General features: G+C 41.7%; 1 protein-coding gene across 1 annotated transcript in view; it reads right to left on the bottom strand.

The window, feature by feature from the left end:
• Nucleotides 1–1,246: 1,246 nt before the first annotated feature.
• The window catches only part of LOC115017944 (receptor tyrosine-protein kinase erbB-4-like), a 237,739-nt gene continuing 212,094 nt past the window's right edge, over nucleotides 1,247–26,891 (bottom strand). The window contains exons 21-27 of the mRNA XM_029446699.1: nucleotides 16,685–16,846; nucleotides 15,087–15,162; nucleotides 14,736–14,882; nucleotides 11,614–11,711; nucleotides 11,262–11,432; nucleotides 9,421–9,706; nucleotides 1,247–7,539 (exon numbers count right to left, since the gene is read on the bottom strand). Coding sequence (XP_029302559.1) covers nucleotides 6,710–7,539; nucleotides 9,421–9,706; nucleotides 11,262–11,432; nucleotides 11,614–11,711; nucleotides 14,736–14,882; nucleotides 15,087–15,162; nucleotides 16,685–16,846 — 1,770 coding nt within the window. The 3' untranslated portion in view covers nucleotides 1,247–6,709. The remainder of the gene's footprint in view (nucleotides 7,540–9,420; nucleotides 9,707–11,261; nucleotides 11,433–11,613; nucleotides 11,712–14,735; nucleotides 14,883–15,086; nucleotides 15,163–16,684; nucleotides 16,847–26,891) is intronic.

Here is a 26,891-nt window from a genome sequence, read left to right as displayed (position 1 = left end):
TTAAAGACACCATCTGCTAAATTTTATTAGTAAAGCTGTTAGAGTGAGTATTACAGCAACCGAACAGGGCTTTCATTTTCTGCTCTATTTACGGCCAGCGGGGCGGCTTGTCGAGCAAGGGACTCCAGAGCTTCCCTGCTGTGGTATCTTTGAGCAAGACACAGAATCCTGACCAGGGTTACACTCCTTGATGTAGCTGGTTTTCTAGAAACACTACTTTAAAGCAAGAGGGTAAGTTATAAAGATATTTTTCTCTCAGGTCCATCTCCAAGACAGCCTTACTTTGAGCAACACTTATTTTAGTATTTGTATCAAATTTTGACTTTGTGTGTAACAGATTATATATGAAACAGTTCATTCTACATATTCTCAGAATACTTTAGCTGAACTTGTGAAGGCCTGAGTCAAGTCCTAAATCCTAAACTTTGAGTTTATATTTATAGTAACAGTTTGTATGCAAATGAAATTATTTTGGGTATACGTTTTTCCAACTTTATGGTTCTCTCCCGCAACTCGACTGGGCGCTGTTGTATGGTTTAAAGTTAAACTAAGTAAATCTGGGGAATTAAGTGTACATGGAAATGAATTGATCTGTGGCACACTTTTTGTTACATAACATTTGTTTTAATCTTTGGGGAAGGCTTTAAGTGTTTTTAAGTCAAAAGGCTCAAGTCAAGTTGAAGTCACGAGTCATTGGTGTGAAAAACCTAAAAGCACTATTTCTGTGTGGTAGCTTTGAGGAATAAAATAAAATAGAGCATAATTGTATATTTTGTGCATAAAAAAATTCTATGATTCACTTCAAATCGTGTTGTGTAGCATCACGCGGGAAAGGCGCGGAAATTAGCGCGTCATTGCCGAACAAATAAATACTCTGACTACTCCGAGTCAGTGTCCTGGGAATGCCGATTGTAATCTTCCCCAACTAAAGACAAAAGCCAGATGTTAGTGGGTGTTAATGTTTCTTTCGCACAGTATACAAGGGGCATAGGAATATTTGTTCCTACACTCTTCAACATTTGTGAGTAGTTGAGAATATGTAGGTTTGTTCATGAATCATGTATTTGTGGGCAGACCATCCAAATAAAATGTTACCCATTTTTTTTTACTCAAGTGCGTTAAAGAACATCCAGAACTTTCTTCTTGCAAATGTGTTTGCGTCCACTCCAACTCAACCAGTAAACCCAAAGTGTTAGATGTTGTTTTTCAGCTGCAGGACATACAAAAAGAAACATTGCCACCAAACCACCGCAACATATACTGAATCAATCTTTATTTATATTAAATTAAAAATATACTTTTGACAGATTCATGTAACAAACATGAGGAACGGTATTTGTCTATGATATAAAGCTTTGGGTATGGTTTCAAATAACTCAGGGAGATAGTCGGCGGTGACCGTCTTAGATAAAGGGGACACGGGGGAAAGCTAACGTCGGCGAGTTACTCAGAATGCCTTCTCTCTACTTTGTCTCCTCTAAAAGCATGCAAAACAAATCAGAAATGAAGTGAAAACAGGCTGTGCTCTGCCTTTCAGGAGGGGGCCTCTCAGTAATATTTCCAGTAGAAAGTAAGCAGAGAAGGTAACACAGTTTATCTAGGTTGGTTGGCAGCACTGGTTTTAGGTTTTATGAGAATTACAAAGAGGGAGAGATTGTTTCTCTTTACTGACTACTTAAATGTGGAGATACCGGGAGAAATTGAACCCCCCCCCCCTCACCCCCCCACTTTTAAAACAGTGTTCACCCAAACTGAAACATTACATGAGGACAGCCACACAGCTCTGGGAAAAAAGGGCTTCACAAGAGTTTCACATGAGAAAAAGGGTGTGGACAAGCACTTTTTAAAAATCAAATCCCCATTAGTCAAAAGCTACACTTACATAAAGCAAATATGTACGGCTCTTTTTGTACAAGTTGTTATAAGCAGGAGAAAACAGCAGTAGGAGAGAAGACCATACAAATTCAAAGCATTGCCTCCTTATTTACAAATTCACCACGTCGCCCATTTCAGTGCTTTATAAAAATACTATTCACATTTGTTGTTTGAAGTCTGTTAGATAAGTCTTTGGAGGAAACCCCAAAAGATTCTGTACATTTATACGGATCTGATAATTTAAAACACAGGAAATGAAAGCTATGAGTTGTGCAATTAAGATGCGAACATCTGAAGAAATTGCGGGCTAGCATGACAAACATGTTAAATAATGTGCAGTAAACGACACAATAGTGGAAAACAAAATCAAGTCTTTTTTTTCCTTGAAGAAAAACATCCTTGATAATATGGAAAATAACTCAATATTAAAAGTCTATATAGGGTACTGTACACAAAACAAATCCCAAGAATTTCAGAAATAAGGAATCCCAGTTTGTGCTACTGAATTCAGTACAAAAATCGGGTTATTTTCTCCCACACTGATATAATACTGTCATCAATGAAGAGATACAAAGGTGGAGGGCAGTAAAACACTCACTTTGGGTACCATGCAATGTGATATTGTACTATACATTAGACTCTAACGCAGCCTATATGGAAGGTAACTGCTGACGATGAAATATTGAAGGATTCACTTCAGTACAACATGGCTACATGCCTCTGCACCTTGGCTTGGAGGAAACAGTAAAAAGTATTAAATAAAAAAAGTGATCAGTCTTAAATACCAGTTGCCATGGTGTGTTCTTGAACTGCCATGAGCCACATTAGTGTTTAGCGCTGAGACAAATAGCAGCAGGTAACACAGTCCAATGCCAAGGCGAAATACGTTTGAAACCAGAAATGAGATATTAGTCGGTAGAGAGGAAACAAATGATTGCTTCCACAAAAAGAAAAACAAATTGTGGTACTTTTAAAATAGGTCACCGAGACCTTTGTATGACAACAAACAAGACGTGAGAAACTTCAGGTATGTTTTTTCCTCCTTGTTTTGGTAAAACTCTTGAGAAGATTCAGTTAAAAGCAAAGGGTCTTGGATGCTCTGAAGTGCTCTCGAGAACACGTGAGGCCAGTCGTCGCTCAGTGTTTCAGTTTAATCTATTCCAGACTCCAACGCATATTTTGAGTCTGGGTCTGCAGTATAATTTAGGCCAAACAAGAGACAAATCAAGGCGTGTTTTTCTTTTTCACCACCATCGTGCTTTTCTTTTTTCTTCTCCTTGAAACCCAGATTTGGCAGACGCTTCCATTGCTCAGTATAAACAAGCCCAAACGCAATATAAATATTTCACATTGATATTAAATGCTGTCTCTATTTCATTGAATTAGAGCTCCAAACGGGACTACAAAATACTCCTTCATCAAATAATCATGATATCATCAAAGCAGCATTATAAATACTGTTTGAAGCAAACAAACAAAAAACGTAGAAACAAGGACATTCTTGAAGCTGGTCAGTACCACTTAAAAGACGTTTTCTTCGTGAACTCCTGGCACCTTCCTCTGACTTTTGCTAAAGCTTTTGCTTTCTGAAGTGGTAAAAACCATATAAACAAGTAGAATTTTTCAGTAACAAAGGGTGGAAATCTTTTTCTTTCTACCCGCAACATTGATCAAAGTGCTCCATGGGGAGGACAAACACATACAGCTTACTCAACAAACACTTTCACACACAGAAGCAGACATTAAAATACACTGAATAAATATCCTACGCAAAACAAAAATAGAAACAGCTTGAATGACATTAATAATGTTCAACAGATAATGGCTGGAAAAACTCGCTAAAGGTTCAGGAACTAGAAGATTTTGTTCATATCTATTGAACTATGATGTGATTCTTGCAAGAGGACCTCTAACTCAAATCATCATTACACAATGTTCATCTTGATCTTTGAACTTCGGCAAGCTTTGTGGTGGTTTTCCACCCACAGGTCTCCTGTATGGCATGGCGGAAGAAATAATGGCTGTATCACCAGCGCTTTTAGCAGCATTGACTGGCAGTTTTCTTGTGGAGGCATCAGTAGTGAGGGTTAGAACAATTCTCTCGAGAGTAATTGGGCAATCAGTGCTCTATTGGTGATGTCAAGAGTAAAACTCAGTTGGGATACTATTGATGATGTCACTCTTGACTAAGAATAGACGCTAAATCTTGATGGATCAGAATCATTGTCGAACAGTGGACAGAATACTAAATTAGCGTTGGGAAAGTACAGCAGCACTGAGAAGAAAAAAACACTTTGGACTTTACAATCTCCTCTAAATTAGGCCTATTTACCAATATTAGTAATAGTAATTAGGTGTCAGATGACTCACCAACAGATGACCGTAGAAAAATAATTATAGAAACCTTGACAAGCAACTAAGAAGATACAATTTAGTGATGGGTTCAAACCTGTCTTCTAGAAATTAAGTTTATATCGTACTGTTTTGATAGAAAACAACAATGCGGTCACCAACCTTTGTCAATTGGTGCGACCTGGACGTGCAACTGGCAGCACCATTAATACTAACTTTAGGTTAAAAGTCAACACAGGTGTGGTCTTGATCTTTGTCTGTGATTATCTGTCTAAATTAAATAATGTAATGGTTTAAAATTGTTCAGGTTGCTTCGCCACCTAGGACTAGCCAAATAGATCATTACAGTAGGGTGGTCAGGCTCGCAGCAGGCTCTTGATTGACAAGGTGCCAATGATGAAGGGGAAAATTATGGAAGAAACAACAGATACTGCATCAATTTCCTATATTCACCAGTATCATGGTTAAATCTGCTACCATAGAGAGGAATAGGTCCAGAGAACAAGATGTTTGGATTTATATTTTTGTAAGAAAATGCTAACAAAACAGTCATGGTCCTTATAAATAAACACTGTGATATAGACACTTGTGTCTTAATCAATATATCCTTCATAAAGCCTCAGGTTCTTGCCTTTAAGCTAATGGAGAACAACAAGGCTATCACCTAAAATGATTATGTTGTTTGCTGCTGTTGGGCCACTCAATCAACTTTTGTTTCAAGAATGTGGCAATCTTGAATATTTTCATTTAAATGTTTTTCTTTTTTGGCCCCTTTGCTCGCATAGAATGGAAGTGCACTGGAGGCAATTTTTGATTTTGTGCATGTATTACCATGCTGTTAAAAGTATTTATCTAATGTATACACACAAAAATGGAACTATGCATACAATTGTGAAAACTTGAATCTTATGTATCAATAACAAGGCTCAGGACTAAATTCAACGACAAAAAACAAATTAATCAATCAGGTCTGAAATCTTAAGGATTGCCACATTAAAAACGTTTTCGACTTGACAGCAGTCTAATTGCAGAAACCTTTATGGTCGGACCAGTGTTGAGTTTACTGCTGGTTAGCAGCAGTATTGAAGCTGTTGATCATGTCATCACCGACTTCGACCGTATCTCTTTTTCCACAGATATCCCTGTGGGACCAAACTAGATCACTAACATGTGAACACACACACTTATTTCATTCACACTGACACAAACACACACACAAAAAGTAGTCTGGTTTTACTGTGCTCTGCTGGTGCTGTCTCGTTCATTCCTTGAGGTCTTCATTAGGCGGCTTGTAAGAACTTTCCCTCCCCTCTAGAATTTCCTTTCTCTCTCCCTCGCTATCTGTCTCTATAATCACCATTTTGAGTTTGGCTGCTTTAAGGATGGTCTTTTTCAGCAGATACAGGAATCTGTACTCCTATAGCAAGACATTCTTTACCCATCTATGTTAGCGCAATGGTCTGAATGGGAAAACCAGTGTATAAAAATCCATTGTCTCAGCACTGCAACCAGTGTATATAAAAAAGTGTACAGTGTATTTTTTCCCTTATCCCCTTTGGCTCGGATAAGGCTGTTTTCAATCAGTTTTTCCAAGTAGACAGCAGTCAACCAAAAAAAACAAACAACAGTTGCCTTGTGTGTTTTCAGGCAAGTCCATGGTAGTACAACAAATGTGAAAGGAGGGATCACTGTAGTTTTGGCCATCACAGTATCACAGTTACAGTAGAAAGATGAGATGAGTTTCACATATTTGACGGAAAATTTGAGGACCTACGGTATAATCCTATCGGCAAAAAGATTGAATATGATTGATCAGCTTTCAGTGTTCTGTCTTTTCTGTTGCTGGAAGTCCTCACTAAACCCTTTCAGTCTTTTTTTCCTCCATATTTTGCTGTTTCCTCACTCTACAAGGTCATTCACAAAACAAGACATCTTGACATCTAACAGACTATATTTGCTCTGTCTGTTTGCTTATTTCAGAAACCCATAGAAGCGTATTGTTCATCCTCGGACTTTTACACTGGAAAAATAATAAAACATCTTTTTCCTCTCATGAATCTGACACCACAGTGGCTGGCAGTGAGTTCAGGTCCCCTAAGACGGATCCATCTTGTTTGACGCCATTGTAGGTCAATCTCGCTGGGACAACACGGTACGTTCACTGCTTTGTTCATCTGTCCATTCTCAGTACCATAACCTTCAGGTTCTCTCTGACATGGAGCGCAGTCTCTATCTACAGGACAGAAATGGACTAGATTGGATATAGTGAAGGTGCGTGAGTCGGAGTTGGGTCTGCTTGGCCTGGTTCGGTCCTCCTCCTTCTGATGTCACTACAGTCTACAGCAGATGGCACATTGTTTGGAAAGAGTTGGGGGCTCTGGTTGTGGCCGCTCCCCTTTGTATGGGACAGTGGAACCGGAGAGGATGTCTGGGTTGCTTGAGGCTAGAGTCAAATTGAGGAACGTTTGTCAAATGGAACGATTTAGACCACAGTGTTCCGCTGCCGGTAGGGTGGAGGTGGCAGGACAGTGCCAGATTTCAGGGAAAACTCAGACATGTATTCGGGGTTTTCAGCTATCGCCGGCCGTATATGTCCGTTCTGCTTATAGAAGAGCTTGGCGTTGGTAGAACCACCTTTTGCACCATCAGGGATCGCCTGATTAGATGGTTTGGGAGGCAAGCTGTGCTGCCAGTATTCTGGATTGTCAAAGGTCACCTTCAGCTTTTTACCACTCATTTTACCTGACGTCTGTGCGTGCTTCAGCAAACTGGCGGGGTGCGTGGTAGCATGGATCTGGTAGGCTGGCAGGCTGCCGTGCCCGATGGTTGCCGAAGTGGACAGAGCACCTGACTGGCATAACTGGACTTGGGCAGAAGTTCCTGTTTGGCTCTGGCTGGTGGAGCCGCCACCTGGATTGCCAGGTTGTCCTGCAGGTTTTATGGTGTGGTGGGTGTGGAGGATGTGGGTCGCTGGGCCGTGGTGGCAAGGCAGGCCAGATGGCGAGGGCTGACCCGTAGGTAGGGGGTAGTGGGGCAGGCTGGTCTGGATGGTAAGCGGGAGGTGGGAGCCTGAAGAAGGGATGGAAGAAGGGGGCTGGGTGGGTAGGGGCAGACCATTTCTTCTCAGGGCTTCGAGACCCAGCTCAGCGGGGCTGTGGAAGGTGTTGAGGTACAGGGGCTCGTTGATGTACTCATCCTCTCCTTTGGGCTGGCTGTTGGGTGTGCTGTGGTAGCCTGGGTTGTCCAAGGCGTGGATCTCACCATTTTTACGTCGTGTGACAAATGGGTTTTCCTCAATGGGATTCAGATATTCTGTAGCACAGATCAAAAAAAGGAGAGGGAAGGTAGGAAAGTGGAGAACAAGAGAAAATGAGTTTATGAGATAATAAGACAAACAAAAGATCCACACAATACAAATCCAGAGAAGAGAAAACAAAAGAAATGGAAATTAAGTACGAGAAAGAGATCGCTCGCTAATGAGGGGAGAAGATGGAGATGATAATGGCGATAATGGCAGCCACTCAGGACCAGACGGGCAACATGCCAGCTGTTCTTTGGCACTGGAAACTCCATCTGCCGGGGGTGAAAATGCCAGAAAATGACCCCTCTTCACTACTTCCAAGCGTTATAATAGTAGGGTGCGAAACCTATTGATTTTGCCCACTCTTCCGCTCCTTGACATTACATCAGATGCATTTTGCTGTAGGCTTTGTTATATTTTGAGCTGCTCAAAAATCAAAGATGCTAGTGCAAAAGCAAGGCTGATAGACTGAATTATGATCAAAGGCAAAACATGACTCTGTAGTAGCTGACTTACACCGTGGACGGAAAGTGAGTCGGGATTTTAATCAATGGGGTGAAATGAAATTAACAGGCAGAATATACTACAAAAGATCGTATTTTCTTTGTGAATGAGCAAAGAGATGACAGAACAGGTGCACTAGGCCAGTACATACAGGATGCACCTTTACATTTAAATTGCGTTTCTGTCTTCGTGGAACAGCATAGAAGATTGTGACGTAGTTAATGTGCAACCTTTATCAAATCAAATTTATTTGTATAGCCCAATATCACAAATTATACATTTGTCTCAGTGTGCTTTACAGACTGTACAGGTTACGACATCCTCTGTCCTTAGACCCTCGCATCACACAAGGAAAAACTTCCTAAAAGAAACCCCATAATTAAAGGGGGAAAAATGGAAGAAACCTCAGGGAGAGCAACTGAGGAGGGATCCCTCTCCCAGGACGGACAGACGTGCAATAGATGTCGTGTGTACAGGATAAACAACATAGTACAAATACAACATTTGACAGAAATTATGTTGTGTTGGAAAAAAAATAGAAAGTATGGATGAATCCAGGAAAATGTCAATAAGGCTTCCCGGTGTCCAGCAGGACCAGGTCAGCAGGCGCTGTCACGATTCATGATCCTGACTTAAACTTTATCAGTGGCAACCTGCCACATGAGAGACAGACACTCCGGGATGATACCCCGGATGGTGAGTTAGTAACATACATTTACATAAATGCATACAGATAGAGAGGGAGAAGAAGAGAGGGAGGGGAGGAGAGAGGAAGAGAAGGAAGAGAGCAGGGAGGTGTCCCCCGGCAGTCTAAGCCTATAGCAGCATAACTAGGGGCTGATCCAGGGCAAACCTGAGCCAGCCCTAACTATAAGCTTTATCAAAAAGGAAAGTCTTTAGCCTACTCTTAAATGTGGAGAGTGTGTCTGCCTCCCGAACACAAACTGGAAGCTGGTTCCACTGGAGAGGAGCTTGATAGCTGAAGGCTCTGGCTCCCATTGTACTCTTAGAGACTCTAGGAACCACAAGTAACCCTGCAGTCTGGGAGCGTAATGCTCTAGTTGGTTTATAAGGTACTATGAGATCTTTAAGATATGCTGGAGCCTGACCATTAATTGATTTGTAAGTCAGGAGAAGGATTTTGAAATCTATTCTGTATTTTACCGGGAGCCAGTGCAGTGCAGCTAATACAGGAGTAATATGACCCCGTTTGCTTGTTCTTGTCATGTCTTTGGCACTGTGTTACTTGTGTTTTATGGATTGATGAGAAATTAAAACAATGAAGTAAAGTTATTTCAGAGTTAAGTATTATCTAAGTACAACTCCTACCATGTTTCTTAGTACTGGCAAAAAGTACTTCACTGTGTTTTGGCTTTCGCTTAAAATACCTGAGGAGCTCTTGTCCTTCATGGGTGTCATGTATCCGTCCTCATCAGTGTCCCCTCTGGGCGCCCTCTCCCCCAAGAAGATGGTGGGGTCGGCGCTGTACCTCTGGCCCCCACTGTCCTCTCCCCCAGCCTGGCTCATGCTCTTCTTATGCAGGCTGCCGTTACAGCGTTGATCCTCCAGGGCCGGACTCGGTCCACCTGTGGCTTCCTGGTTCACGCAGGCTTGGGCACCAGCCACAGAGGCCTCTGCAGGGTTTGGACCACCATCTCGATAGCCAAACTGGTTCTGAGGCAAAGAGTGGGTTGTTGACAAAAGACAAGAAAAATGTGTTTGGATGTTACAGAGCAAACTGTAGTTGTGTTCTGAACCACTCGAGAAACTTTTATGCATGTTTTGTTTGACACTGTGAAGCTATAAAAGATCTGTTTAACAAACTCAACTAAAGATGTCTATAGTTCAATTGAACCACAACAAATATACACAGTGGGAATGTCAAAAAACATCAAGTTTGAGTAAGTTTAAGCCAGCTGTATGCCACCTGAGGCAAAGGAAGTGGGACTTTTAACCCATACAGCTGCCTGTTGAGGGTAAAATCCACCAACAAAGTTCTAACAGTGTAGTCATCAGCCTTAAGGGACTGCAGAGGGCAGCCAGGCAGAGCTTCGATTCAAACACCTGAACCTCAAAAAAGAACAAAAAAACCCACAAGAAAATACAAAACATGACATGTGAAGCAAAGGGCTTCTTGTGGCACTGTGCTGGCTTGCCGCGGGCTATTTAACCCAGGCCTACTCCTTGCCACTCTTGCCAACTGCTAACGCTACAGCAGCAATTACAGGAAGCACAGCTACAAAACACAACAGACAAAAAAAATAGTAAACGTCCTTAGGTTATATCCGTCCACCTACTCCCACTGTCTTCCCTCCATTGCAATCAACTTCCCCCACCTCCAAACTTCTCTGTTCATTCTTTCTTCAAAGCCAGTCATTATCCGCTCCTCTTTTCAAGTTTGAGCGTGAGAGCAAATCAGCCCAGATTAGATAACCGTCTGTATCGGACTGCGTCTGCGACGGCGCAACCTGAATAACTAACTTCCCGTGGCAAAGTCAGCCAGCCGATGGATTTTAACAATGACTTACATTCCCTGTGTGGGCATGTAGGGGCTTTTGACTGCATAATCAAAAGAGTTTCAATTCATGATAGGGATGCTGACCTTGAACACCCTGGATGGATTACCGTGCATGTTTTTTTTCCGGTGTGTTCGTGTGGGAACAAAGTGCCGGTGGCAAACGGGTAGGTCACAGGGGTAAAGGTGCATAAGATGCAAAGCCATGGGCCAGTGGCACATGGTGCACACTGCAGAGCAAACAGTCAAGCCTGCGTTGATTATCTTTTAGTAAACGACTCCGGCATTTTAAGAGAGCGCCTGTTATTTGCTTATGGAGCTCTGAGTAATGCAACCTGGGGCCTGGGGAGCTAGCAAATAAAGAGACCACACGCTGGGATGGAAATGATGGAGGTGAGCCATTAGCAGAGGAAAATAATCAGTGTATTGGAAGTTCTTAACCACCTTGAGCAAATATAGAGGACATTGAGTCTGATTTTTGACCAGAGGTAATAAATCAAGTGATAGGGTAGATAGGGTCATTTTCTCATAGACTTCTATACAATCTGACTTCTTTTTGCAACCATTGAGTCGCCCACTTCTGGCCATCAGAAAGGCACTTCCGCATTGGCTTTACTTTGAATCATCTCAAGACTACAGCAAAGTTAGTGAAAAAAACATTTTAATATTGCAGTTTTCTGCATATAGTTTGGTGTGCTGAAGCAGTGCGCTTACTCTGTTGGAGTCAACGCGAGGCCTGGTTGTGTATGACGGAGGAGCCATGTTGAAACCTCGAGGCACCAGATACTCGTCGGCATCCATCAAGTCATCCAGGTCCTCCTCGTCCAGGAGGCTCTGGAAGAACTTGCTGTCATTGGGGCTGGGAAGCTTCATGCGGTCGTCTCCCTAAACGGTACACAAGTGAAACAATTTAATGTGATTCATTTCGTTTAACGGATGCTATACTGCAGTTACACTGAAAAATTAGCCATAAGATGGAAATATTTTCATTCAGATACTACTACTGTACCTTTAAAAGCCTTATTATCGAGTGGTCTGACAGTGAGCCTGTTAAGGCAAAACCCACCTGGATGACCAAGTATCTCTGGGGGTCCCGGGCCATTCTGCAGAACTCAGCAGCCAGCTCCTTGAACTTCGGCCTGCTGTCTGCGTCAATCATCCAGCCTGGGGAAGAGAAAAAGAAAAATTGAGCAGGGAGGGGCATTAAAGATGTATATATGGGAACGCATGTGTGTTTTCCACAACACTAAAAGACACAATGTCATTTTATGTCACATTGGTTTAGTCGTTTTTTTTTTTACATTTTAATGCAGAAATGTCAAATATTATACTTTTATGTAGAAATGCAGCTTGCAGTTTCTCTCAGCCGTGTCATTGCTATTCTTCCAGGTGCTGGACACATGAATAAAATAATAACCGAAATATTTTACATTTCAAGCTTGCATATTATATAGTACACAAGATTGTACCTATTTTTTTTTGTTCGATATGTGGACTATATTTAGCTTTAAAAATGTGTAAAATGTTTGTTGAATGTCTGTTCAAAAAAACATGGTGTGCACGTTAACGCACTTTCATACAATCTAAGTGCTTTGCTCAAGGGAAACTTTGAGGTAGTTATTAAGGTAGATTTAAGTGTTCTTTTCATTCTGATCTCTAGCCCACTTTGTCTCCCACAGCTGCAGTAAACACAGCAAACCCCTGCAGGTGAAAAGGCCAGGTGGTGTCTCCGCTCAGATTGGACAGTAAAGCAAACTGAGTTTCTGATTTACATATTCATATATTACAACAGTGATGGCTAAAGTGTGGGTCTGGGTGCCTCTAGCAATCCTACAGGGAGGTTCCATGGATCACCAGCAGAATATAATTGCTTCGGTTCACTGTATCTAAAATGTACTGGTTACCACAGGGGGAAACAGTTTATCTTCACTATATTTATGCTGTGGTTTAAAGTTTCCTGCCCATAAAAGTTCCTGTTGATCTGAAACTCTTCTTGAATAAACCCCCCCCGACCTTCTCCGTTGCCATTCCTCCTGCCTGTCTTTGCTCAGTTCATCTAATTTCCGCTTCTAGCGCCCCCACGCAGGCACATTACCTAAATGAGGTACAATTACTCCGGCAATCAAACTCTTATTTCATCTTTATTGGGGTGGCTCTGAGGCAGCGGGGCATGCGGTGTGGCAACACACCAAATCACAAACAATGGCTCTCAGTCAACATGTAATTAGAATTAATGCGGCCAATCTCTGAGCTTCCTTCTGGCTTCCGATTGGGGCGACGTGACCCTGCGGCTAGTTTGACTCGGTGCTTGACCCGTTTTAGCTTTTGTGTCTTTAGATTTTAAAAGGCGTAGAGAGCTGCTTTTACAGTGGACACAACTGACGGCTAAAGGCAAATGATTGATGTCACATATCTGCTCTAAAGATTACAAATAAATCAGAACTGTGTAGGAGCCCTCGAGCATTTTCGCTGCTTGTTAAGTTAAGGGAATCCCTTTCACCTCAGCATTTATAACATTATTGTTCAGACATTTTACATAGCACATACAATTTATTCTCCTCCTCCAGGGGGGAGAGACGGGAATAAGTTGGCGTTGTTATTAGGGATATGGCTGCAGGGCTGGTTCTGTGCTGTCAAAAGCCATTGGCAGGAGTTTTTCATTTGGAAAAAGAACAATTGGATATTATGACATTTCGGATCGGATTAACATTTTTTGTCATGGGAATATGTTTTGATATTGAGCTCCAAGCTGGATCGCAACATTCTCTTTCAACACATTTGGCATTTTCAAGCACAGAGCGAACCAGTAGTGCAGTAGAATAAGTTGAAATTCATATCTGCAGCCAATAATAAGAATTGTAACATTAGTGCGGATACAATAAAAAAAGAATTGGATAATCTTTAAAAAGAACCTCAATGACAGGTGAACATTTTTTCACCACCAGCAGAAGACAAGGGAGTGACAGAAAAGTCACTCTGCCATAGTTGGGTTCAGGGTGTAGCGATGACCAGACTGGTGCGATGTAAAGGAGAGCCAAGCAGCCGATAGTTGGCACATCTCGTGGTATGGATTGGCACATATGTCTGGAGCGTTTCCTGGAAATATGGGAGGGTGGATCCCGCCGTAGCCATGCGCACCATAACCAGGGTTCTGAATCCAGCCAGGGGGAAAGGAGTGCAGGATGGGAGGATGAATAGGAGGCTTTTTTGGACGAGTTGGGTTACGTCGGCTCGGGAGGGAGGTGTGGTTGTCCAGATGGAGGATGACACAGGCTATAAACCCAGTATCTCGTCACTTTCACAACAACATCTCTCTCTTCAGGATTGTTTTCTCATCTCTCATCTTTACAAATCGACTTCTCTTCCAGCCTCCCATCCAAGCCCCTGAGCTCAGATAACACCTAACCTGATGCATATTAGAAAATATGAACCCTTTTTATTAAACTACAACTCATCTGCGACACCTCAAAGCTGAGTTGGAGCGGTGTGTAAACATGATTTAAAAATACGATTAAGTGCGCCACAACAGTCATTGAGTTGGAGTTCTTACTCTGTAGCATTGACTTTAACACTCTAAAGCCTCGATGCTATGCTAGACATGTTTCTACAAAATATTAAATGACTTGGGAACCGTTTTTAAATTTAAATTTTAAAGTTCTTACATTTTTTTAAATGCCAAATGTGGTGTGCTCACACAAAGAAACTGCATGATGTCGACTTTATACCGCACCGGAAAGAAAGAGTAGGTTCTCCTGATTCATATGATGTATAACACTTGATACTGACTGAAATAATAGGCTCAGAATTGGCAAAAATATAAAACTATATCCAGACGGTTTCATTGTTATTTGTATGCAGGCTTAAGAGGGTTAATGCTGCCACCTGTAGCTGAAGCAATTATAGTTTGGTGTAAGTCAGTAATACTGAAGTGGAGATTTCATATTGTAAAATTATCTACATGTAGCAAGACACTACAGGTGAATAATGTTTGTAACTAATAGATGTCACCATGAAACTTCCCCAGTTAATTACTTACACTAAGACAATAATTACATGTAAAACCTTAAAACCAATAAAACCCTAAAATGTGTATTTGGAAGCAAAATAGCCCAAAATCGCAAACTGGACCCGTGCATTAAAAAAAGCATTGAGCATTTTATTTTACAGTGTGAGTGTGCATTTCCTCACATTTAACCATGACCATGTAGACATCAATGGTGCAAATGGGTGGCTGGGGCAGACGCTCCCCTTTCTCCAGGATGTCTGGGATTTCTCGCGTGGGGATGCCGTCGTACGGTTTGCCTCCAAATGTCATCAGCTCCCAGATGGTCACTCCTGGAGGATGAAGTAGGGAGTAGGAAAGTGGTGGGCATGGAGGGGAAAAGAGGGAGCAAGAAAGATATGAAGACAGACGAGGAGGGGAGACAAAGAGACAAGATAAACAAAAAGAAAAAGGGTCGAAAATGCAAATAAAGGAAACAGGATTTCGGGTCATCGACAGTGACGTCTACACATACGGGTGACACATTAATCACCCACCATAGCTCCACACGTCACTCTGATGGGTGAACTTCCTGTAGTGGATGCATTCCAGAGCCATCCATTTAATAGGCATCTGAGGAGAAAGGAATAGATACATTTTATTAAAATAAATGAGAATCTTCTCTATTTACACCTGAATTGTTTTCCATTACTTTTTGCTCAACAGCTGCACTATCTTTTAATCTAGAGGGATTAAGATATTGAGAAATCGACACGCAGATTTGGCTTCGTTCAATATTACTCAAGTACCGTGATTGATTAGTTTCAGTCTACTAGGGATCATCAATAGTGAGCGTGCTTTTTTAAAAAGGTACTAAACGACATTGCATTGCCTTAATGTCTCACATTATCTCAAGAGGCTGTACAGTAGGTTTTGCAGTCAGTGCGTGAAATAGTAATAAAAAAAAACGGGGCACTTTGACATTCCTGACATGGACGACGGCACACATCGCCATATCCTCATGATCTCCATATTGACTGTCGGGGGATTTTCATCTGTAGAGCCCACTGAACAAGGCAATTATCTGGCCTTTTGCATGTGAACGCACATATGCACACACATGTTCACGACGGGTCATTAGAAATACAGGCCCCCCTGTTCCCCGCCCTTCACGTGAGGAGCCTGACAAGCGCGCTCGTTCTTCAGGGACGTGAACAGGATGAGAAAGGAAATGAAATGCTTCAGGTTGGAAATGTAACTCCACTTGCATCTCCGTTGATTTAACTCTCATCTAGTTTCATGGTGCACATGCACATCTGCTGACAGGGAGACAATGAGTCAGCTGGTTGCATCAAACTCACCTAGTCTCATTTATTTAAAGTATATGCTTCATGCGCCCGCAGGTAAAACTCATGATGCTGTGGTTACCTCCAGCGATAAACAAGCCAGTTTAATAAAAGGAGGTGATCAGTTGAATTTGCATAAGCGAGGGAAAGAGAAGGGGCTTCTGATTAATGTCGTCTGTGTCCCCAAACAAAACAAACTGATTGGAAGTGTGGCTGCATTATTTGTTTGGCTGGAGTGCTTCGAAAGGGTTTAAAGCATCTACTCTGTTTTAGGTCGGGCGAAAAATGCCTGCCAAGAGAGAAATATATGTTTTTTTCAAACTTAGAGAAGTGCTCTTGAGGCTGTTTGCAATGAAGAATACACATTGGAATAAAAGTAGACGTAGGAATATGAATATAAAGGATGAAAAATGAAAGATGTTAAGTGTAAAAATGTATTTTGGCAAAATACAGTATGTGCAGTGCAATATGATCGACACACATGATGAGGATACAGCAGAATCCTTGCATTTTAAATAAAATGTTTTTCAACTCATAGCACTGAAATTAAAATAAAAATAGGCTTTATTTTTTACATTTTATACACTAACCACTTAACAGATTCCTTAAAAAGTATGATAATGAGTAGATTATATTAATTAAGAATCAGACTCTACATACAGTCCATATATGCACACACACATTCAGAGAAACAACCCTCCCTGGTCACCAGCACAGACTTCTCGTTTTATTTCTCTGTGTTTGCAGTATTTACAGCCCAACTTATGTCAACTGTACACACAGGAAAACATGCTCACGCCTCCACTTACACCAACCTTGCCCCCGTCTGCGTTGTACTCCTTCTCGTCGCCGTCCAGCAGTCGCGCGAGGCCGAAGTCGGTGATCTTGATGTGATTGGGCGACTTCACCAGCACATTCCGGGCCGCCAGGTCCCTGTGGACCAGCCTCCTCTCCTCCAGGTACATCATCCCCTGAGAGAGAGAGAGAGAGAGAGAGAGAGAGAGAGAGGTGAGAGATGACTGAATCTTCTCATGAAGCCGTTTATCATTTCATATCCCAGTCTGGGATCGCCGATGCGGTAAATGCCAGACCCTAACGTCAAATTATTGTCATAACTGTCATCATCATTAATCGCACACCCACATGGACATTTAGATTCAATCTTTCATCGTTATCTTACCTCATATATATATATACGACAGAAAACCAGGCAGCTTTAACAGCACTCTAGAGACGTCAGAAAGTCCGAAATTCCAACTTTTGACACAATGCTTTTTGAGATGCAGTTATCTGACATCACGTCACCGTTCAGAGGATCCATGACAGACAAATCCTTATTAGATCTTTTAGTAACACTTTCTATGTCTATAATGCATTATAACATACTTATAATCCTTGTATAGCACTGTATAGTTAGTTATAAGCACTAAAAATATTCATAATGCTTCATAACAATTATCAGAACACATTAGAAAGAATTTTATTATGATTTATAAAATTATAATATATGACTTTTTGTATTAGATATAATATTTGTAATACATTATGAACTTTGTTATAATGCATTACAATGTGATTATAAGGTAATCTAAGTAAAAAATAATTTTGTATATTGTTATTGCATAGATTTAATTATGTATTTATTTTTAACTTTAAACAACAACCACTTAGAGTAATATTTTAATCCCATTATAATGCATTATAAACAGATTATAATGCATTACAAGAATGGGAAGTATGCAATTATTAAGTATCATGATACATAACCTTGTGAGTCATTATAAAATGCTTTATAATGTGTTATGATTATAAATAAATTAGGAATATTTAGGAGTGTTTATAACTATAATTACAGAGCTATAAACAGATTGTAACATATTATAAGTATAATGCATCTTTTGCATGGCCTTTCAATGTCTCCTGATCTGTGCATAGTGAAACATGCAGTATATTTGAAATATAGCAGTTCTAATAAAGTAATATTGTTAAATATTTATGCAGGTGAAAGGACGTCGTTCTCTCCGCTGTTACTGGACAGAGCAGCTGGTGCAACTACGAGATCAAACAGGCACCGAGTGTGTCTTTAAGCGTGTAACATCGATCTCTGCTTCTTGTAACGTGTCCAACTTGAGTGTAATCTTGTTCAGTCATAACTGAGATTTTGTCTCTGACACGGTGCCTCCGTGTCCTCGATAACTGGGGCCATTTTCAAGATGGCTGGGCAGGTGGAACAATGGATGTCCTTCCAATTTGTTAACGTTGATTATGAACACCCAATGAGCAAAGCAAGTGACGGGAAAAACAACAAAGCCTTGAGCGGAGAGAATGGCAACTTTGCTTTGCAGCCTTAATTTGTTGCTCAATGGGCTGGATGGCGCAAGGACTGTTTTGACAGTCGCACAAAAACCCATTTGCAGCCATGCGAGCGTGTTCACAGCGATTTACCTCACTAGCTCACAAACACACACACGCCACCTTTTTTCACACGCACGCAGAAAGCACAGACAGGTCTCATCATGCACTCATGGGCACACATCCCTGACACACATACACACTCCTCTCCATCTTTTGTGCTCACAGCTGAACAAAACTGGCAGATGAACAGGCGGGCAAAGCGAGGCCGGGCCAATTGAAGTATATTAAACAAGTGGACGCCACTTTTCAGGCGGATCAATAAAAACACGTTGATGAGGAGGGAGGCGGTCATCGTACTCAGCAGACAATGAAACATTTCAACCAAGGCCCACGCCTCCGCTGGCTCAAGAGAATCATTGTCCATTTGAAATACTCATGTTGAAAATGCTGCGTGTGTGTGTGTGTGTGAGCAAACATCGAGGCACATTGTGTTGAAATGCTCGTCATGGCTAGCCGCCCCGCACCGCCTCCTCCGAGACGAATGTGAGGATAAATCGATAGCGCCGACGTCTGGCTCCATCATCCATCATCCGCCGGCCTCACAGAGACAGACGCGTAGACACACACACACACTATGACAGAGCCCACCCAGAGACCACCCTTACTTTAAAGCAAGACATATTTCACAGAGCATACTTGGTGACTCTCGCAATATTTTTATATCAGTCCGTTTGCGTTGTCTCTCACTCTTTCTTTGGGACACTTCCTACTTTCCTTTCCTGTGTCCTTCTTTCCTTGCCGGTATGAAGACAATATGCTGGGCCCCTAAACAACGTGCTTTTACCGAAAGTGTATTTAAAATAGATTATTTCTGGGGGGGTTCGTGCGGGCGATCAATAACAATGCTGATTACAATAAGCCCGAAGACGATCGCGCCGCGCAATATTTATCCCCGATGTCAACGTCGAGAGGAATTAGGAATCAATGGCCCACACAGTCCATTAATACACTTCGACTTAAAGTGACAGGGCAATGAGGGGAGGCCATCGCACTGACAGGGTGAATGTACAGCAGCTCAACGAGCCAATTAATTTCCAGCCACTCTGGGCGGTAAACACCAGCGTCCCAGCGGAGTATGTGGGGGGCAGCCTCTGTTTCAGGGCCGAGAGGGTCCCGCTGATTGTGCCGCTTTAACGCTGCCTAAGTGTTACAATCCCCGGAGTCCTGAGGGCCTTAAAAATGGAAGTGGAATTGGATAATTTGCGATTACATAACTTCTATATTGTCGATCATACAGGAACTTATTTAAACTTGCCATGTGTGGTAAACAACATTATTGTTCTGTTCTGCAAAATCAAAACTAAGTTCAGTTGCAACAGCTCGAATGGATAGTGAATGAGTAAAGCACCTGCAGTTTCACTTTGTGCCCTCTCTCAGCCATCATTTTTCCGTGGAGAAAACATTTGAAGCCAAGCAGCACTCCAAACTTCCCACTCAGCGACTGCACTCAAAGTTCAAAGTATGTGTTTACAGCTGACCTTTAAAGGCAAGCTGATGTATGGGTTGATGTACAAAAATGGAGGGAAAACGCATCTTGTTTGAGTCTCTTATTGTTTCCCCAAAGTACAATAAAACACTGAAAACTTTTAACTCTCGTTCAAATGAAAATATATACCTGTATGCAAATTATGTATCATATAGTGACAAGATCCAAGATATAACGTATTGTATAGCGTTTCAGACACAAAGTTCACATCAGAGCCCTTAAGCACTAGCTGAATTTGCAGCGAGACAGACATAAGCCCCTGTGGACTTAACAGAAGTGCATCTTAAAGTCTGTGATACCGTGAGACCGAACGATAAAATTGAGAGATTGTGAGAATGCGAGGATTTTAAGGGCATCGGATTACATTTCCTGAGAACTTGTACCAATATAAGTCCCAATTTCTCATGTTATTGCATTAAAACTAGGGCTGTCGAATTACGCGTTAATTTCGATTAATTAATCACAGAAAAAATATTAACGCAGATTAATCGCGCTCCTAGATGCCCCTGACTTTTGGTCCAACAGCACGGAGCACGGAGCTCTGACAGCACCCGTCCCCTGCGCCCGTCCCCCCGTTGCACGGAGCTCTGACAGGCTGCTTGGTCTAATTTTCGAGGGCATCAAAGACCGACGCTTGGGCAGTGGCCGTCTGCGTCTTTCCAGGCGTACAACCCACTTTTTAGCGTTCTTTGAAACGCACCAAGCTTTCAACTCACTTCACAACGGACGTTTTAAGAACGAGACACGTTAACAGTGAGAGGTTAACAATATGTTACAACGTTAACCACGTGTTACATTGTTAGCGCTGACATTTCTAAATGTTTACCACGTGTTACATTGTTAGCGCTGGCGTTTCAAAATGTTAACCACGTGTTACATTGTTAGCGCTGACATTGGTTAGCCGTCTCAAACTCCAATGTTAATGTTGACATAAGGTCAGACCCAAATGAGCAACAGCAGCAACTTTCAATACATTCGCACAGTTCAGGGATGGCGTCCATTTAAAAAAAAAAAAAAACACATACTTGAACCCCATATCAAAGGTCTCCTGAGAGCTTTTCCCAGCTCTCACTGCACACAGAGGTTGTTGTAAGCCACATGCTACACCGGCGCATTAAGGTTAAGGACCCAGAAGCAATGTTGCGCATCCCAAATGACACTGGGGTATGTTTTCAGCCCTCAGAGCATGAAGTGCTACTGTTGTAGTTAAACATTGCACTATATGGAACTTTTCAACAGCTGTTTAGCGAAGACCTTTTGCAAGAGTCAGAGTGTGCTCTAGGACATTCGCCATTGATTATGACACTGAACTCAAAGTAATATGGAGTAAACAAGGCATTGAATTGCAGTTTCGAGTCAAATAAGTTTTGAGAGGACGTGGTTTGTTGTGAATTCTTACTCTTTATAGTTTATCCTCGTCTGACCCGACACAGGCTACCAGGCAGGATAAAATCTGTCTCTCTCTTTTATTTATTTTTTAAAATAACACTGAAGGTCTTTTTTCATCTCAGCGGTGTCCTGAATTGTTTACAGGGATTAAAAGTTTTCTAAAGCACGCAACGGACCAGGTCACAGCTGGTCTGTGACCCATTAGCACCTTCTCTCAAGCAGGGAAAAAAGAGGACTAAAGATCTGAGTCTTCAGTAATGGAGGAAAACAAGAGGATGAAGCCAGGCATGGAAAAAAAAAAAAGAATGGAGTAGTGTGGAGTACAGTACAGCTCAGAGAGAGAGAGAGAGAGAGAGAGAGAGAGAGAGAGAGAGAGAGAGAGAGAGAGAGAGAGAGAGAGAGAGAGAGAGAGAGAGATGCTGTGGAATAAAATATGCAGGGTATAAAGGGGAGCAGTTGAAAGGTAAGTTGAGAAGCAGGAGGACGAACATGATGGAGAACAGCTTGTAATAAATTCAACTCAGGTCTTCGTCAGATCCGGTGTTTGTCTGTGATATTACCAGCATTAGCTATACACTAACATGAAATAATTACTTAGTCAATTCTTCTGTGTTTGTTGCCAGGCAACATGCTTTTTTTCACGTCATGAGCTACACTTATTTTGGAAATCATGTCAAGATGGGGTGGGAAAGGCAGCGTGCTGTGTTTCTTACAGGAACCAGAAGGTGAGATGCCTGTTTCCAGAGGGAGCGATAAGAGCGCCGCATGTGGTGCACCCACAACCCCCCATCTCCTGACGGAGCACCCACCCCCCACCGCCCCACCGTATGGGCTAAGAGGCAGCAACAATGTGAGCAATATGGGTGTCCGCACGCCGAGAACTGGGCCCGGTGCGATAAGGAGCGCGCACAATGGGTCCACTCGGGTGGTGCAGGTGGTCGTCTGTCATGCTCTGTGTGCTGCGCGAGAGATAGAAGGAAAGGTATTCCCACCGAGCTGGAAGTCTCCAATGCATGTGTGTTAAAAAAACACTTCTCAGTATATGTGAGAGAAAAGGGAAAATAGAAGGAGCGAGAATGAGTCAGTCAATTTCCAGACGCGCCTTTAATCATGTGTATATTCACACAAATTCTATTTTGAAGCATTGTTATTAAAGTCAAATTGATTGCTAAATTACTTTCCATCTACGTCCGGCAAGAAGCAATTTGCCAAAGGCAGAAATAAAAAGGATTTTTAGATGATACGCTAAGGTAGCGTACTGTTTTGAATGATCTCCACGGAAACCAATAAGCTCCAAAGTGCGTCACCAGACAGTTTGGATGGTTAATGAAGGATCCAGGTGAATGTGACATAATGTGACAAATACCTATAACGACAGCTCAGCGTTGCCGCAGCAGTCGGGGTGAAGGCCCATTTACTCCGCATTCAGCCGTTCTGGAACCACAGTGCAGGAAAAAATGCACCTATCTATCAACCTGAGCCGAGTGTGTTTATGAGTGTGTGTGAGCATCTGTGTGCACCTGTGAGTGCGAGGGGGGGAAATTTCCCTCGGTGGGAGTGGAGTTTAAGAACAATGGGCCTCATACACCAATATCTCCTTAAGAATTGTTCTGTTCTTATAACGATGAATCCCATTTGTCCTCGTAAATTGATGTTGATCCTAATAAGCAGATTAACGCCCTGCCAATCGCCATAAAAGGTTATGACTGCCGGGGCCGTGTAAACTAAAATTACCGCGTAGAGGTTTAATGCCTCTAAAGTTGTGGTTTGCATCCATGTCTGTCTAAAATGTCATCACTTCATCATTTTATCCTATTAGAAATGTGTGTAAAATTGTCTCTATTGTAAAAAAAAAGGTGTTTTGTGAGGTCACAGTGACCTTTGACCTTTGACCACCAACTTGTTATCAGGTCATTCTTGAGTTTGGGCCAAATTTGAAGAAATTGCAGGAACGTTTCATATTTAGTAGCAACAGTAGTGGATATAAAAAAGAAAAGAAAAAGAAATATATAAAAACGATGCATGGGATGATTGGGATATATATTGAACAAACATGTCAGCACTCAAGTGTGCGTAGATTCTGTTCTTGTGGATTTTAAGAAGCGATTTCTTCTTAACCAGGTTTTGTGAATGAGCCCCAATGCCTGAACTTATCTGTGCTTGATGCGCTCTTGCTTCCGTTCTTAATTACCTCCACCTCAAGAGAGGGAACCAAATGTAAAACTATCTGAGCTCTGTCGCCATGATCTCAACTCCCCTGAGAGACAAAAAGATCCTTCCAAAATGTCACTGTGCAGGCAATAAAAGACCGCTGCTGGCAAATTTACATGAGCAAATGTCAATAATTCTTTTGGCTGCTGCAGTGGAATTAGATGGGGGGGAATACTGCAACTTTTTGATCAGGGAAATCAATTTCTGCTCTTCTGAGTAATGACGGTGATAGAAAGTTGCAATTCCTTAAAGTCATTTCATGTGAGGACAAACAGCTTCTTGCTATGAGATCAATGATTAGCGGCAACAAACGATGACATTTGCAGTGATGCGGCTAAATGTCCTTGCTGGGTGACGACGCTGTCCAAGCATCAATTAACAGTGCGGATAAGTGACACCCTGTGAAGTTTGAGATTGCCTATAGGCGGCAGTAATGATGGTGTTACATGGACAGCTCAGCGGCCTCTGCGTTCGGCAGGTGAGGCAAACAGAGAGGAGAGAGAGGGAGGGAGAAGAAGAAAGAAGCAAAGGGGACATCTGATGCTTATTTCAATGCACTGAGCACCAGGCGATACACTCATCCTGCACACTGGTGCATGTAAATTGTCCGCTTTACTTGCTGCGATACTGAGAAGTTATGATTTTTTTTAATCGCAGCGGATGATTATAGCAGTAAGAAGTCGACGGCTACTCCCTCTGGCTACTTTTTATATCGAAATTATTCCTCAATACGTATGTAAACAGAGGGTTCTGAATGTATGATGCTAATACAAATCATATGCATTCAAACACATGATTACATATGCGTGGGCACACAAACAAAGCTTATTCTGCCCCCTTACTGTGCCCTGTTTTTGGTTTTATAATACTACAGCTATTATTGAGAAAATGACAACTTGATTGAACCCGACTGAATTACTTGTTTTATTAAAGTGACATTTAGGAAGACTGGATAATAATCAATTAATCAATCATTTCAGTCATTACAGATGACTGACAAGCCGTGGAAAAGAGGAGCGTGGAGCATAAGAACAACAGAAAAGCAAAAATAAGAAATGCTGCAATTTGACGCCTGGAGATTAATGCATGTGATACAATAAAATGATACAAATGTAATAAAATAGAATTAAAAGCTATAATAACAAAAAATTGCATTAAAACAGCGTGAAATAAAAACGTAATAAAACAGAATATAATTGTAAAAACGTAAATACAATAAAATATGTGATTAATATAATAACAGTAAAATAGAATACAATTTTACAACTTAAATACAATAAAGTAATGTAAAACAAATTCTAGAAACTAATCTTAATCGAAGGCATAGATGGATATGTTGGTTTGAACGTTTAGGTTAAGGTTGAAAGTAGGAGATTTTTAATGCGGTGGGCAGATTTCAGAAACACATGGCGAGTTGCAGGAGAATCCCCGCTCATCTGCACGCGTGCATATGCCTGTGTCTAATGAGCCTCGTCTCCAGGCGTCGTGAGTAATGGGTGTGTGTGGAGAGAGGTGACCGATGCAATCAGGCCTTTCTACCCGGTGGATCTGGCAGTCAAATCCCTCCCCTTATGCATCCTTGAGCACTGCTGATCCTTACAGATAATTAGAAAGACCCGGGGGGCTTATACCTCCATCGCCCACTCTCCTCATCACCTCGTACTTCTCACTCTCCCTCCACCCGGTTTCTTCTATTTTGGTGTATCAGCAGGGACATGTACGTACTATAGGGACTGGTGCGTGTGTGTGTGTGTGTGTGTGTGTGTGTGTGTGTGTGTGTGTGTGTGTGTGTGTGTTTGCATTGGAGGAAGGGGAAAACTGCTCAGGTTGCAGATTAGTTGTTTCTGATAATATTACGGGGTTGCACTATTTGGTAACCACGGCGCGATGTGCTTCCTGACGAGCTCCGAGATGCAAAGAATTGTGGGACTGCAATATTAATGAAGCACTGGGAACATGCTGAACATAGATCACTACAATATAGCCTGTAGTATTAAACTCACTATAGCTTAGTGTAATGTGGTTTAGTAGAAAATATAAACTGCAATAAAATACATTGAATGTATAGGAACACATCATTCACTCATTGTTGCGTGCAGTTAGTTTAATATATTAAAGATGGTCTGTGTCAAACAAATACTACGCAAATTGTATACTATTTACGAGAAAATATTACAATATGCAAACACTGGACACTACAGGGGCAATATCCCACAATGCAATTCGGTCGTGTCACAAAGTCTCGTAACGTCGGACATAAGGCATCATTTATTAATTTGAAGTTTTTTTTACTTTTTCTGTTTGGCACTGCTTTTCGTTTTACTTTAACAATAATTCATCTATAAGTGCGTGATGTATGTTGATAGTAAAAAAAAAAAGACAGCATCCAAGGCAGCTCTGTGACAACGAGTTTGGCCGCGGGTGGATTTTTCACAACCATAGTACTCCAACAGACGAGAAAAACAAATGGTTGAAAGCTTTGGAAGCGGCAAGTAAGTGAACCTTAAGTTGGGATTGTTTTTTTTTCAAGAATTCTTTGGACGCTATAGTGTAGCAACAACATAAGTTTCACTAAGTCACAAACAGGTACTTAAACGAAGATAAATTAGACTCAATGAATATGGATCCAAAATGGAACAAAGAACCCCAAAAATTGCATCAAACCTGAGGATCTAATTTGGCGGAAAGAGCTTAACTGTCACACCTGTATCAATTTGTATCCATCCAAATACTGAAACTCTGCTTCTGATGTTCTCTGACACACATCAGATTACACATGTTCAACCCGTCAATGACGAACCCGCGAAGGTGGAAAACACATGTCATCTCCAGGATGCATCATGTTTGCTCATCAACTGTTAACAGGAATACAAATGGACAGTGTTGACAGGAGTCATGTTACTCTTCAGTTCATAATCATAATTGCCTTTCAGTGCATCGTAAAATGTTTCCATCACTCTTTAGCTAATTGCTCCTTCTACTCACATACAGACGGGACGGCTACAAGTGTCAATATCTGAACTACGGTATGTTGCTTTCAAAATAAATAATGTATTCATGGCATTTTTCTATGGAATCTTTCATATGCAAATATACACAATCATTGCTGGTCTTCTTTCAAGAATGATACATGTACGCGTTACTCTTCAGAGAGTATCTGTTGGGTTTTCTGAACATACCCTTAATGTTTTCAATGAGGGATAAAGGGACAGTCTCAAGATGTATGAGGGCAATCTACGCAAGACAAAGACGAGGAACAATGCGTTGGAGAAAGAAAGAACTCCTTGGGGCACCAAAAGGAGCATTGAGAGAGAGGAACCAAATTGATGTTCACTTATACTCTTTTCCAGCAAGATCTGCGCGTATATGCAGCTTTCTAAACGACGGAAAACCCGCTAAAAATAGCCGATGGACCTTCTCATTGTCAGTAGACGTGTATGCCTTTCTGCTTTTTGAGGTGTGTCACGTTCAACGACACGGACACAAATACGCAAACACGCTTTTAATTATTCACT

The sequence above is a fragment of the Cottoperca gobio genome, chromosome 2 (assembly GCF_900634415.1).
Source record: "Cottoperca gobio chromosome 2, fCotGob3.1, whole genome shotgun sequence".
Lineage (NCBI taxonomy): Eukaryota > Metazoa > Chordata > Actinopteri > Perciformes > Bovichtidae > Cottoperca > Cottoperca gobio.
This window is presented reverse-complemented; position numbering and strand designations above follow the sequence as displayed.